The sequence below is a fragment of the Alnus glutinosa genome, chromosome 9 (genome assembly GCF_958979055.1).
Source record: "Alnus glutinosa chromosome 9, dhAlnGlut1.1, whole genome shotgun sequence".
NCBI classification, from domain to species: domain Eukaryota; kingdom Viridiplantae; phylum Streptophyta; class Magnoliopsida; order Fagales; family Betulaceae; genus Alnus; species Alnus glutinosa.
Window position 1 is genome coordinate 3,449,145 of NC_084894.1, and position 15,327 is coordinate 3,464,471.

General features: G+C 35.2%; 1 protein-coding gene across 1 annotated transcript; it reads left to right on the forward strand.

Annotated features, from left to right (window-relative positions):
- Nucleotides 1-3,179: 3,179 nt before the first annotated feature.
- Nucleotides 3,180-9,542, forward strand: LOC133877382 (calcium-dependent protein kinase 8-like). Its single transcript, XM_062315659.1, has 9 exons — nt 3,180-3,551; nt 3,852-4,401; nt 5,350-5,473; nt 5,556-5,699; nt 5,897-6,049; nt 6,142-6,257; nt 6,530-6,697; nt 7,032-7,262; nt 9,092-9,542. Exons 2-9 carry the CDS (start codon nt 3,892-3,894, stop codon nt 9,245-9,247), a joined length of 1,602 nt encoding a protein of 533 aa, XP_062171643.1. The 5' UTR covers nt 3,180-3,551; nt 3,852-3,891; the 3' UTR covers nt 9,248-9,542.
- Nucleotides 9,543-15,327: the final 5,785 nt, after the last annotated feature.

Consider the following 15,327-nt stretch of genomic DNA (forward strand, 5'->3'; position numbering starts at 1 on the left):
TGCCAAACGTTTACCTGCATTTTTAAAAATCACTTTTTTAAATCGCACTTTTTGAAATCGCAAATCCAAACAGACCATAAAATAGTTCTAAAATTAAGCAATTGTGCAGCTCATTCTTTAGAATGATGGTTTCCTTTTTAACCACAAATATTTATTAAGATAGATGGGTAACCTGTTGCACAAATTGCGCAAAATTCATGGATGGATATGAGTTGAGCATATATTTTTATTTTATTTTATTGATTATAGGAATGACATACTGTCACGTAAGTATTATCTTAAAATCAAATCTACCCTAGAAATTACTTACATGTTAATAGTTCACAATTGTTACACACAATGTAACAATACATAGGTCCTTCAAGAGCTTGACCGACACCAATATCTTAAAAAAGTTGTTAGAGTCATTCTCGAGATCCCGCGCTATCTACCACTTAGCTCGTTCATTAGCAACTACGGCGGTCAGGAGTTGGGAGTGGAGGAGGAAGATGAAGAAAGTTGTGTTGTTGAGTCAAGAATGACCGATTCAATGTGAATAGAATAAAATGTTATATTTTGTTTTGGACGTTCGGATTATATGCACTCAATGTGGCACAAACTATACCTTGTATTGGAAGAAACACAAAGAAAGTAAATCGGAGGTGAGCCACTACTTTAGTTATGACTCATAACCAAAGTTTGTACGTTCGAAATTTGGATATAGCCAAATAGAGAAGTTTCGATTGAGTGCTACACTTTTTTACAAATTGATGCGGTGGTTCACGTAACGTTTATCATATCGATCATTAAACAATAAATTTATTTATTAAATTTTGTTTTTTAATTTTTTTATCATTAAAAAATTGCCACGTAATTTTGTAATTTTGTAAAAGAGTGTAGTAAAAGTAAAGCAATTTTTAGTTAGATCTGTACATCACTATCACTAGATCTTCTCTCAAATCAAAGACTATGATTTTGGTTTTTTCCTCAACCATTAAGGCAATATCCGTGTAACATATAATGAAAGAAAAGTGATTTCTTGTGCCTTAAATTGAAAAGTCAGTTACAAATAAATGAATTAAATATCACATACGGCGAATAAAGTAAGCCCCACAAAAGAAAAAAGTCCAAGATAATATAAAACTAAATACAAGATGGTAATTAGGGTCAATATTTCAACGCTTCGAAACGTGCGGTTTGAAAAAATAATAATTTTAAAACACAATTAATAAAAAAAAAATACGATTTTAAAAAAGAGTAGTGATTTAATGCCACCTAAATATACAACTTTTCACTACCTTGCTTATGTGGTAAGGTGGTCCCCCACTATTTTTTGAGTTTTATTATTTTTAGAGTAATGATTCACGAGAAATGATTCACTACTACCTAAATGAGAAATGATCCCTACACTCATTTCTCACAACAGCTCCACAACAAGCTGATATGGATGGTAGTATTTTATTATTTTTTTACAAAAAGAAAAGAAAAGAAAACAAAAAAGGTAATAAAATATGGGATTTGATTCTTGTACAATACCAATACAACAACTGTACAACAACCCCTCACATGAGGGTGGGCCCCAGTATCTGGGGCCCACCCTCATGTGAGGGGTTGTTGTACAGTTGTTGTATTGGTGTTGTAAATCTAATATTTTCCATAAAATATTACCAGCCACATCAGCTTGTTGTGGGGCTGTTGTGAGAAATGAGTGTAGGGATCATTTCTCCACCTAAATATACAACTTTTCACCACATTGTCTATGTGGCAAGGTGGTCCCTCACCTTAATTTATTTTTAAAAAATAAAAAAAACTCAAAAAGTAGTGGGTACTACCTTGTCACATAGGCAATGTGGTAAAAAGTTGTATATTTAGGTGACATTGAATCATTATTCTTTTTAAAACTAAATTAAGATGAGGGACTACCTTGCCACGTAGGCAAAGTGGTGAAAAGTTGTATATTTAGGTGGTAGTGAATCATTACTCTTTAAAAAATACAGTTAATAAAATTGCAATAGCAGCTTGACCATTAAAATTGGATATTTTTTAAAATGCATTTTATTGTTTACGATTTTAAAAAGTATATTTTGTTTATATATTTTTTCAAACCATAATTTTTTTATTTTTTTTATTTTCAAGTGCATTGCTAAACAAGATTTTTTTTTTGCAATTTTATTTTATTATGGGCAGACGAAATTCCAAGCCAAGCACACTCTTAAAGGCAAAAGGTTGAAATTGTGTACAACTTTGTGGTTTGGATTGAATGTATGACTTAATATGCATATGTTTGAATTAATTAATTAGCTCCCGAACCACCCAATTTATTTGGGGCGGTGATGGGTGACTAACCAACCTTCTTCTTCTTTCTCCTTCCCTCCCCCCCCTTTTTTTTTTTATTTTTTTTTTATTATTATTTTTTTTAAAAAAAAGAAAACAAAAAAGAAAAAGAAAAAGAAAAAGAAAATGCATGTTTTCATTCACTCAAAAAGAGACATATTGCTCGGCAACTACAATACTCTAAATAAAAACATAACTATTTTGAATTTATTTAAAAATTGGTAAAAAACTGCTTTTGCTAAATAACAGGCGGCTTCATTAGCTTCCCTAGTAATATGCCCTACAAACCATAATTGGAAGCCTTTCTAATTCTTTCTTACTTATCTCTCCATCTTTTATGTATTTGAATTCATGCATCATATAACCCCAAAAGGAAACCATTAAGAAATAAGCTTGCAAACCGAAGGTAGTCATTGAAACATAATTTCAAAAAATAAATTCTTTCAATATTTATAATTTTTTTTTAAAATTACACACCCAAGCGAGTTATAAACATTTTTAACTTATATATATATATTTATAAAATCGAATAAAAAAGCAAAGCAAAAAAATTGGATCAGTTTGTTAATGCCTTTTCAAGAGTGGCATTTTTTTTTTTTGAAAAAAGAAAATTTAAAAAGTGTTTTGATGTAATATAAAAGTAAAAATAAATTTAAATATATTGTGTTTTGTATTATTTGTGGATATTTTTATTTTAAAAAATATAAAAGAGAGAAAAAAAAAAAAAAAAGGTGCTAGCAAACAAAGCCAAGAGATTTGCTTGTATATTTTTGGAACTGAAAAAACAGAAAAAGAAAAAAAGGGAAAAAAGAGGGGGACTGCTGGAGAAAGGTTTCTTCTGTCTGTCTCATTCCATTGTTGAATCCAAGCGACAAGAAAAAGAAAAAAGAAAAATTAGATGAGAGAGAGAGAGAGGGAGGTTTTAGAGAGAGAAAATCTGAGCCAAAAAAGACAGCTTTGACTCTCATTCATATTCATTCACACTTTGAGAAACTGATCCTTTCAAATTCACATTCTGCTCTTTCCCAAACCCTTCATTTCTTCTCCTCCCCACTATTAAGTCAAGCTCTTGGCCTTCATATCTCAAAACTCATCTGGGTCTTCCTCCATATTTTTTCTCAGTCACCTAAAATTTCTAAGATTTATTGGTGGGTTTTGTTTCTCTAACATTTTGGCCTAATATCTTCTGGGCCTGTAGATTCTTGGAAATAAAAATACCCTCTTGCTCTCTTTTCCAGGTATATTTATTTTTTGAAATTATTTTTGGCTAATTGCAGTATCTTCCACAGATTTTGGGGATTTATTGCAAAATTTAATCTTTTTTAATTATGTGGGTGTCTTAGAAAATCAAAGATTCATGGGTTTTCTTGTAAATTTGAAAAGAGAATTTCCCAAATCTTTGGAGAATTGACGTTCGGCAGAAAATGGAGCTGAATTGTAAATTTGCTGGATTTAATATGATGTTCTGATTCTCTTGTACTTTCATGCTCAGATTCTGATTTGTTTACCTTTATGCTTTATTGGGTCTTATTCTTCAGAAAAAGCTTGAAGAATTTCAAAGTTTGAGGCTCTGATCCAATGGGAAATTGCTGTGCAAGCCCCAGTACTCCTTCTCAGAATAAAAACAAGAAGCACAAGAAGAAACCCAATCCATTTTCTGTTGATTACGCTGTGGCCAATGGAACTGGAGGTGGGAGCAAGCTCTGGGTCTTGAAAGATCCCACGGACCATGACATCTCGGCCAATTGTGAGCTCGGCCGTGAGCTGGGCCGAGGTGAATTCGGGGTCACGTACTTGTGTACCGATTTGTCCTCTGGCGAAAAGTTCGCCTGCAAATCGATATCCAAGAAGAAGCTTAGGACTGCTGTGGATATTGAGGATGTGAGGAGGGAGGTGGAGATTATGAGGCATTTGCCTAAGCACCCGAACATTGTGACTTTGAAGGATACTTATGAGGATGACCAGGCGGTTCACATTGTGATGGAATTGTGCGAGGGCGGTGAGCTGTTCGATCGGATTGTGGCAAGGGGGCATTACACAGAACGCGCTGCTGCAGGCGTTATGAGGACCATTGTTGAAGTTGTCCAGGTTGAATTTGGATCACTTTTTGAGTTGCTGGTTTGGTTTAATGTTGTTATGGATTTTGATGCTTATGATAGTGCTTGACTTCTATATAGCATGTTAGAATTTGGTTTTTGCTTGTTTGTTGCTGGCTGAATCGGATTTGGAATGTTCTTATTCTAGGTATAGTTATATGCTGGTAACTTAGGGTTACAACATTCTATTTACTATTGTTACAACATTTATGGTTTACCTCTTGCTGTTGGTTTTGAACTTGATGTGTCTGTGTTCTTGTTCATTTAGGCTTTTGAAGTCAAAATAACAAATTCAAATATAATTTCAATAATTTATCGTTTTCTACGTTTTTTATCCTTGGTTTAGAATCCCCACCGCCCACTTTTGTGGATCGTTTCATTGTCTTCTAGATTGTAAGCTGGCCGACTTCTTTATAAACTGTGCATGTTATCACTGCCTATCATGAGATCTGTCACGGATGCAGACTAGTTGGTTTCAATGCAATGAATTGACTGTACATTTTGATGCTTAGGATTTCAGTGCCGCCATATTTGAAACGCCCTGCCTTTTACAAAAAGGCGTAAGTGATTAATTTCAATTAAACACGTGACATTACTACATCAAGATGATAAATCTCGCAGTGAAATATATTTTTCGACTTAGGAATTGACACAAGAACACTTTGAGCTGACTGAATTACCTCTAGGCATTTATTAAAATATTGCCCTGTAATTTTCTCCTCTCTCTCTCTCTCTCTCTCTCTCTCTCTTTGCCTCTTTATTGTTTGTGTGTGTGTGTCTCTGCTTTTGGCCTATGTTGGACCAACTTTTTTGCTGGCTCTGGTTAAACTCCCACTTCTAATGATTTCTATGAACTTGTTGTTGGATATGTATGCTCCTCCCTTAGCTCAACATGTTCATGTAAAGTAATCTGGTACATTTACATGCATTTTCATTGCAGATGTGTCACAAGCATGGAGTGATGCATCGTGATCTCAAACCAGAGAACTTTTTGTTTGCAAACAAGAAGGAAACATCCCCCTTGAAGGCAATTGATTTTGGGTTGTCTGTATTCTTCAAACCTGGTATTGCACTTCATCTATTGAGCCTGCTCATCTTTGTATTATGTTATATACTACTCGACCTGAAGGATTCAATTATATGCAGGTGAGCAGTTTAATGAGATCGTGGGTAGTCCCTATTACATGGCTCCAGAGGTTCTGAAGCGCAATTATGGCCCAGAGGTTGATGTGTGGAGTGCTGGAGTTATCTTGTATATTTTACTTTGTGGTGTTCCACCATTCTGGGCAGGTTTGCTTTTGACTATTGACTTTTCTAATGTTTTTTGTGCTTTGAGAGTCTGTGTTAAAGCACAATTACCCCATTAAACTATTTCAAAATTTCTATTCCTGATTGAGATAATGTTATGCCCATCTTTTAAAGAATGTAGTTTCTCATATTTTTTGTTGGGTTGTATTCTCATAAAGTTCATTATGTTTTTCATCCAGAAACTGAACAAGGGGTAGCACAGGCAATCATTCGCTCCGTCATTGATTTTAAGAGGGACCCATGGCCTAAAGTCTCTGATAACGCAAAGGACCTTGTGAAGAAAATGCTTGATCCTGATCCTAAGCGGCGGCTTAAAGCTCAGGAAGTGCTTGGTAATGTTCTGCTTCATAAGCTTTATTTGTTTCAAATGTGCTGAGATTTATTGCTCAGTATTAAACAATTATGCCTATGCTATCACACGCAGATCATCCTTGGATACAAAATGCAAAAAGGGCTCCAAATGTTCCACTGGGTGAGACTGTGAAAGCAAGGCTCAAACAATTTTCAGTGATGAACAAGCTCAAAAAAAGAGCTCTAAGGGTAATGATCGGGATTTGCTTGATATAAAAAGATTCCAAATGTTTACTTCATATTGTTGTGTGAAAGTAGAGATAATCTTATACGCCTAGCTCTTTCGAGGTTCTCAGTTTGACATCTTACTCTTCTTTTGTCATTTTGAAAAATTCGTTTGCCTGGTATATCCTATGCAAGAAAACGTTTGAAGGTCTAATAATGTTCTTTCTAGAATGTTGTCCCTGTAATATTATGATTTCATTTATTTGATGTCTGAACTTTGAGTTTTTCATCCATAGGTGGTGGCTGAGCATTTGTCAGTGGAGGAAGTGGCTGGCATAAAGGAAGCCTTTGATATGATGGACACCGGCAACAGAGGCAAGATAAACCTTGAGGAACTTAGGGTAGGGTTGCTGAAGCTTGGCCAACAGATTTCTGATGCAGATCTTCAAATCCTAATGGAAGCTGTAAGCATCATGTTTAGCCTTAACCAACTAATTATCCTCCATAATCCCTGCTCCCTGACCTTCCCTCTTTTGAAGTACAATCACTGTGATAATCTTGCCCCAAATAATATTGTTATAAGAATCTGGACATGTTGAGCAGCGAGTTTGCAGGTTTTATTTTTAGCTGCGCTGGAGTTATTCTCTTTGTCCTCTACTGCAGCCACCCCCCCCCCCCCCCCCCCCCCCCCTTTCCAAAAAAAAAAAAAACTGAAAGAATGAAGAAAAAGAACATAGGTTGATCAGTCTCCTAAATATGATGATATTTAAGGGAATAATTGAAATTTGATTACTACAGGCTGATGTTGACGGCGATGGAGCTCTAAATTATGGAGAGTTTGTTGCTGTTTCAGTGCATCTTAAAAAAATGGGCAATGATGAGCATCTACACAAAGCTTTTGCATTCTTTGATCAAAACCAGAGTGGTTACATAGAGATTGAAGAGCTGCGGGATGCTTTGAATGATGAACCAGACGCCAACAGTGAGGAAGTTATCAATGCCATTATGCATGACGTGGACACAGACAAGGTTAGTATTGAAGCTCTTTTTTCAAGCAAGATTTTGCTGGGATATACTTTTTTTCTGACATTCGAATTATCTAAGTACCATATGACTAAGTAGGAATCACCATGTCTACTTTTAGTTTTTTAAATCAAGCTTCGCATCTTTTGGCTATTGAAGGGCTTTAAACTTCCAATATATTGGTACTATGAATAACCATATCATATCAGATCATTCCTTGCCTTGCTTCCCATTAATGCTCCTATCGACCTTCTGGAATCGTTATCGCATGGGTTTCTTGTTGTTTTAATGGTAACATACACTTGCACATGTGGTTTGGGTCAGCTCCATTGACACCCCTTGGGATTTCAATTTTTTTTATTTTTTTATTTTTTATTTTTTTATTTTTTATCACACCTCGTGTGCTATCAAAGTTGTTCTAATTAATCACTTCGATCCCCCTCTCGTTAAATTATCAACAGCAATCTTTCTACTTCCAATTATGCCTGTACCAAAACCCAACATTTCCAGCCAGACATTGTCCTCTTCCTCCAAGGTGGCGTCACAGCCAAGTTAGATGCGATTCCTCTAAATCTAGTGACACCATCCTTCACCATCATGTGCCTGATCGCGCCATAAGAACACCTCAATGCAGAACTTGGCTGCCCATGGCCAAAGCATACTCACCACCAGACCACCGTACAAATGCACCCCAAGATTCAGCACACCCATTACCCAAATCACCCCCAAGCCACTAAACAAATCCATCAGAAACCTTGTGAGAATCCATTTGCGCTGATTGACATTCAAGCCCTCTCACTCATCACTCTAGAGGTTGGCAAATACCAACATCAACATTGATCGATCAATCAAGCCTCTATACGCTGCCCAATCAATGACCCAAACCCCATAGAAACACCCAAGCTACACACATAGAGACACCCACCCTCGGTCACCAAGTAGGATTGGATTGAAGTATGTGAAATTGCCAATGCGGTCTAGGATTGGGTGGCAAATGAGCAATTGAAGATAATGGGGATGCCGACAACTTTGAACTTAGCTTCATTGTCGATAAGAGTTGCAAGTGTAAGGTCACGTGGGCCAAATAGGGAAAAAATGCCGTTAATGATTTAAAGAGAGGTGGATGAAGTGGTTGATTAGAACAACTTGATACAACATGTGTGATTAATTAAAACAAAAACCCAAAAGGTGTCAATGGAATTAACCCAGTCCACAGGAGGTGGAGGTGCATTTTACTTTTGTTTTTAAAACTGGACGTGCTCATTTGATAAGTGTGCTTGTTTTTGTATCATCCTATACCGTGCCTCTTTATCTAAAGCATGACTTTCTTAAAACCCTCTCATGCAATTCCCCCCGTTAGTTATGCATTCATATTATCAATCTGTTTGAGTATTAATTAAATAATTTAATTCACAATTTATTATTAGCTTACTTTTGGGGTAAGTAGTGATTTAACATAGTATCAGAACAAAGGTTTTGAGTCGAATTTGTCTATGTAATTCACCTTTCATTTCAATTAAATATTCAATGTGTTAGGCTTTACTTATTGAGGGCGGGAGTTTGAATCCACACGTGAGAGAGATTGTTAGAATATAAATTAAATGATTAAATTCAAATTTTTTTATTAGGTTTAGCTTTTGAGAGAGTTTGAGCCCACGGATAAGGAATGATTTAACACAATTTTATAGCACTCTAGAGCTATCTATTTGCATAGCTTTTTGCCATTGGTTTTTGTGCGACTCCTTGGCATTAATTCAGTTACGTGTTACCGCTCAACACTTCAGATATCAAGTCTTATATTGAGAGTCAAACCTTGTTCTCATTTAATCTTGCAGGATGGGCGCATAAGTTATGAAGAGTTTGCTGCTATGATGAAAGCTGGTACAGACTGGAGAAAAGCATCCAGGCAATATTCACGAGAAAGATTCAACAACCTCAGCTTAAAGTTGATGAGGGATGAGTCTTTACAGCTAGCCAATGAGGGTAGATGAACGAACAATTATTACAAAATAACTGATGTTTGGGAAATGAAAATATTCTTTCTTTTTCTTGGTTTTATGCAACCATTGTTATTTTTTCCATTTTATTTCCTTATGAGACCTTCCATTAGGTAGATCAGGATGAGGGTCTTAATGTTTTCATCAAATAGCTATCTTTAGGATCTGTTTGTTTTGTGGTAGTTGCCGGGGAAAGAAAATATTAGTGTTAGGGAGAATTTGGTCGACTTGTTATCAAGAAATATGTGGTTGTAAATATATCAATTAGGCCCACAGGCCCTTTTCATTAGGGATGTATTGTCTAATAGCTGTTTAACTGCTTCCATGTGCTGTTGATGGCAGAAACTGCCACTTGCAATTGTTGTTAGGTGAACTGGTGAAGTTCATTATATCCATGATTTCGCAACAGAGGAATCTTTTGTTTAGCTGGATTTGCTTTATCTATTAACTAGATATTCGCATAAACAGAATACCCCCTTAATCTAGCTGTTGGTTTTTTGTTTTTGAAGTATCCACATAAAATATCCTCTGTTTTTTGGCAGGACAATCTAAAAGATCCCCTGTTCTAATAATGCTATTTGCAAAGAGTATCTAAAATGATACTGTTTTGAGTTTATCTCTTAAATTAAAGCACTTTATATGATAATGTTGTCTTTTGGGGGGTAAATGTCACATGGATGCCATGTTGGTAAGGGAAAGGGAAAAAAAGAAAAGCAAATCATAGAAACAAATGTCATTTCACACTTTTATGTGGCATGTAAAGTTGAATATTTAAGTTCTTTATTTATTTATTTTTTTTTTTGGGTTGGTAATTGGAATTTTAGCAATTAATGAAAGAGGAGGATATGGCATCGATGACCACAAACACAAGTTGAAAAATGTTGTTCACAACACAATCTAAAGATGGATGGAGATCTGGTGCAATGAGGCTGTATAATGGATTTTAGCTCCCACTTTACTTGGGTAGGTGTTTGGGCAATTCAGGCCCCTATTCGTGTGGTTTGCTCAGACACCTGTTCGAGCAGGTAAGTGAGGCTCAAGTGCCTTCTCAAATGAGGTTACCCATAATATCGGACAACCAATAGCCTTATTACAAGGGAGATGAATTCTAAAAAGACAATGACAGTGAAACAATGACCTTGCAATCTTTTTCATACTTGTGGATTCTGTTTCCTGACCTTTTTCACCTCATGTTATTTAGTCTCCAGATTGCTAAATACAGCTATTTCTTAAAATTTTAGCAACCAGCTAATTAGTATTCCATTTTTATTTTTTATTTATTTATTTTTATTATTTTTTGTGAACAAAATTGCAAGCTGTTAAGAGTGAAAGGTTTAATGATTTTTAACCAAGTGCACTAATTGGGAAGAATTTTTTCTTAGGAGTTATGCATGGGTGAAAAACAATGAATTTAATGTGTGATGTATATCAGTGCTTTTTTCAAATATAGAATATCCATTTAAAATGTGTCTCCTACTAATTATTACATATATTACAAGCTATTCATAAATGGATTGAGCGATATCCTATGGTAATAGATTTAACTTGGGTTCAATTCCAATTGGAGCTGGATCGTGTCTTATAACAAGACACAATAAACACGTGTTTCAATCTCAACGGATCCAGTCAAGCCGAATCTGTAAATTATAACCTACGATTTACAAAACCTCGAGCATTCCGCCGAAAAAAAGACATCTTGATATTTGCTTAGCAAATTTAGCCAATTTCACCTATTTTGTTCTTGTCTAAAATGGATAGCTTCATGTTTGCCTCGCAATGTCAGTCATTCCTCTTCTCGATCTCTCTCTCCCTGATAAGTATATCATGTCTCTTTCATCTTCCATTGTTTGTCTTCTTAATTATATTACATCTCATTGTAAATTTGTCTCCTATTTCACCTAATTTCCTTTTCATCTTGAGCTAGAATTAGTTAAAAGTATTTCCATTATTTGGTTGGATTTAATTGATATACCAATTGATTAGGCTCAATTTACTTGGTTTCTATTTGCTCCAATCCATCACATGCCGAATTCCTTCTTGTTGAATTTTTATAGATCGTTTTTTTGTTCTTTGATTTATCAGTGGGATCTATTTAGGCAACATTTTTTCTTAAGTTTATTGTTTTATATATCAAGAACTCTTTTTGGAAATCCCTGTATTGATTGTTTTCAGAAAGCATCTTCTTTTGATTTTTGCACTTACGGTGCATTTAGAATTGCGATTTCGTTGACAATAAGTACGATTTTAAACCAAATCATTGAACATAAATCGTTTGAGAACTGCGTTTTTAAAAATTGCGATTTGAAAATGTAGAAAATCTGCATTTTTAAATCGCATGTAAGAGGGTATTTTTTGAAAACGTAGAATTTTAAAGACTAATTTACGATTTTAAAGGGTAAACTGGGATTTTGCCAAATACTTAGAGGGTGTGTTTGAGATTGCAATTTCGTAGACAATAAGTGCGATTTTAAACCAAATCGCAAAACATAACTCGTTTGAGAACTACATTTGAAAACGCAGAAAATTTGTTTTTTCAAATCGCAGGTAAGATGACGCTTTTTTGAAAATGCAGAATTTTAAAAGCTAATTTACAATTTTAAAAGTTAAATTGCGATTTTGCCAAACGCATAACTGCGTTTTTAAAAATCATTTTTTTTTCAAATCGCACATTTTAAAATCGTTATTTTAAATCGCACTTTTTGAAATCGCAAACCCAAACAGACCCTTAACTGCGTCTTTAAAAATTACTTTTTCAAATCGCACATTTTAAAATCGTTATTTTAAATTGCACTTATTGAAATCACAAACCCAAATGGACCTTACTTTTCCTCCATTTCAATCTAAACATCTTTGTTTCTTAAATCATTATCTTTCTCACATTTGTTTTATGTTTTATAGACAAAAAACACTAATAAACAATTCAGAACACAAAACTAATTTCACTTTTACGTCATATCATAATATTTTTTCAAACAAAAAACAGAATGCACCCTTTAAAAAACATTAACAAAACAGCCTGACTTTGTAATATTCTCATCAAAGATTGTTACACGCCTACGTAATGTGGAATAAAAAATTAACAAAAACAATAGATTTTGGTAGGATAATTTGAGTAATTCTAGGCCTTCTTATTTTAAAGTAGTTCGAGTAACCGTAAACCTCCCAAAACAACTACTAGAGTTGAATAATTAACCTTTCTGATTATTTCATTCACTTGCTGGTGTCTGGAATAAATTACCCTTAATGATAAGATATATTTTCTAATATTCAAATTTTAATTCTAATAGATATGAAAGATTAACTAGAATAAACCACTTCTAATGTGATAAGATATCATCTCTAAGTTATCCTGAAATCTCTTCTACTAGATCAGTAACAAAGACAATTGTAAATGATCATTAATCAGATAACTTATTAACAAAAAAAATTCAGAAATGCAGAAAAGTGAGAGTAAAAAGACTTTCAAGTTTTTGCATTGCTGACAAATTCAGCAGCAAATGTACCTGAGAGAGCTTCTATAGGGCTCGCCTGCCTATTCTTTGTGACAGAGTAACTTACTCGGGCATGTGTGCACATAAAGAGTCTGTCACATTTGTTGACTGAATCGAATTTTTAACAATTTGAGCATCAAAATTACTGGAGATCTTTATCTATTCTTAGTTTTGTGAGAGCTGCTTAGATCTCACCACCTTGTTTTTTTCTTGATCAAATACGAACCGGCATGAGTCATGGAGGAGAATCCTTGTGATCGGCTGCTCAAATTGCACTTAATTCAGTCAGTCACATAGAGAGGAGCTGCAAGATCTACTTGTTACAAATGGCCTGGAGTTGTCCAAATTTCATCCAATTTGGGTAGCCCAATTGTAGGGGTTGGGGAGGCTTAAATCATTTAGGAGGGAGAGAAAAGTGAGAAATTAAATGAATGTTTTGAAAAGATGACAAGGAAAAATGATTCAGAAGAAGGCAAGCATCTCTAATGATGGAATCAATGCTTCAATCACAAGTATGGTGATGGTTCAACATGGCATAAACAACCAACAAAGAATTATCCTCCGCTTAGATTCTTTTCAGCCAAAAAGTCGGGAGGGAGCTCTCAGGAATTTGTCTTTGCTCTCTCTCTCTCTCTCTCTCTCTCTCTCTATATATATATATATATATAGAGATATATATATATAGTGTTTTCATTTCCCAGGAATAGATGACTGGATTTCTGTCCATGATAGTAAACAACTATATATAAAAAAAATTTGGACGATTTTTTTTCTTCTTCTTAATTACCTTGCAGCTACACTTTAAGGAGACTTCTTGTGGCGGTTAAAGTTACCGAAAAGATCAGAAAAAACTTGTAGGGCCTGGATACCGACGGGAGGGCTTGTTCGTTAGAAAGTCAAATTTAAGTCCGGTGGTATGTAACAGCCAAGACCATACCTAAGCCCAAGCCCCAATAGAGAATAGGGAAGGGCCCGACGGCCAAGTCCGCACCAGGTTCGAGACTAAAGGATGCACTTGCATCTCTATGAGACACACCGCAGTCGATCCTCTCCCGTCAGGTCAGGTAACAACCTCCTACGCCAGAAATTACCCCTATATTCCCTCAACAAGAAGTCCAATTGTGTGAACCCCTAAGCTAGAGAGGGTGGGAACCCCCGCCTATATATAAAAGGTGAAACCTCTCAATTATGTATGCGATTAAACCCTTAGACAAATTATGCCTGAATACCCTTTTATCATACTTTTGCTAATTCGAGTGTCAGAATGCCCTCAATTATTTAGAATCAACGAGCTTATGACAATTTCTCCCTTATTTTGCAGGACGAGTTCTTTCTTAAAAGACGGTCTTAAGGTCACTGCGAGTCCACACCATCAAAGGTAAACCCAAAAAAAAAAAAAAAAAAAATTGCTTTATTTTTCAATTTCCTAAATTTAGAAGATATCCTAAAAAAAAATTGGTAATCTCAATCCAAAACATTTGGTTAATATTTTCCTGTGTTGGTGTGGTCAATGGTTTAGAACCCAATAATGTGACTTCTCATAGTAACGAAAAAGAGACTTTTGCTCTTGAACGCCCAATATGGCAAATGGAGCCTTTGGAGTCCTTCCTTTTTTTTCTAGACGATGGAGCCCCTGAAGTCAAGTCACCGATGCAAAAGGTAGAATAACAATGGATGGATAGTTCCTTGAGGCTGAAAATTCAGGAAGAAATTAGTCTGAAAAAAGGGGTAGAGAATTATTCCCTTCTGCAGCGTTGCATCTATTCAGGCTAATAACCTCTGAAGAAGATATATATCACCATGGATGAAGATTATAAAGTATACAGAGGGTGTGATCACCCCCATATTCTATCACTATTATCCCAAATAAATTATGAATCTGTAGGAGTGAAAGTTGTGGTTAATTTAAGAAATGTTCTGTAGTTTAGTTTTTTAGTTAAAAAAACTTTATTATCATTTCTGTTTGTATCATCATGATTAATTAACCAAGCCTGAGTTGGTTATGAATTAATTTCTGACTAAGAGGTGTTATCGAAATTGGATGTGTTTTGAGTTAATTCCTTCCTAACTAAAGTTCATTAAAATGGTTTATATGTGATGTGGATAGAAATAGGCTGGGGCCCAAGTCCAAGAAGGTCTAAAAAGTCCATAAGGATCCTCAAATAAAAGACCCATATTGCCTTCTTAAGACTTTTTTTTTTTTTTTTTTTGACATGTATTGTCTTAAGACTTAAGTACAACTCATCTCTCAGAGGAAAAAACTCTCGCTTCTATTTTCTCTTTATCAGACAAACAACAAACTTGACTGTTGGAAGCTCCCTCGTTGGCCCAAAGTCGGTACCATTCTGGTGGTTTTCTTTTTATTTTGTAGGAAAGACGCCATCTAATTTGAGCATGCAAAATTGTGTATTATTAGTTAGCGTAGTATGGAGGATTGGACAGGTCAGCCATGAGAAAGGCGGTGTGGATATAAACCACCAAAGACCCACTAAAACAGACTATTACATGAAAGGTAATCATATGGCAACAAGCCCGCCATGTGGCAAGCATCAAGGGACCATCCCTAAGAAGCCTCCCATATTA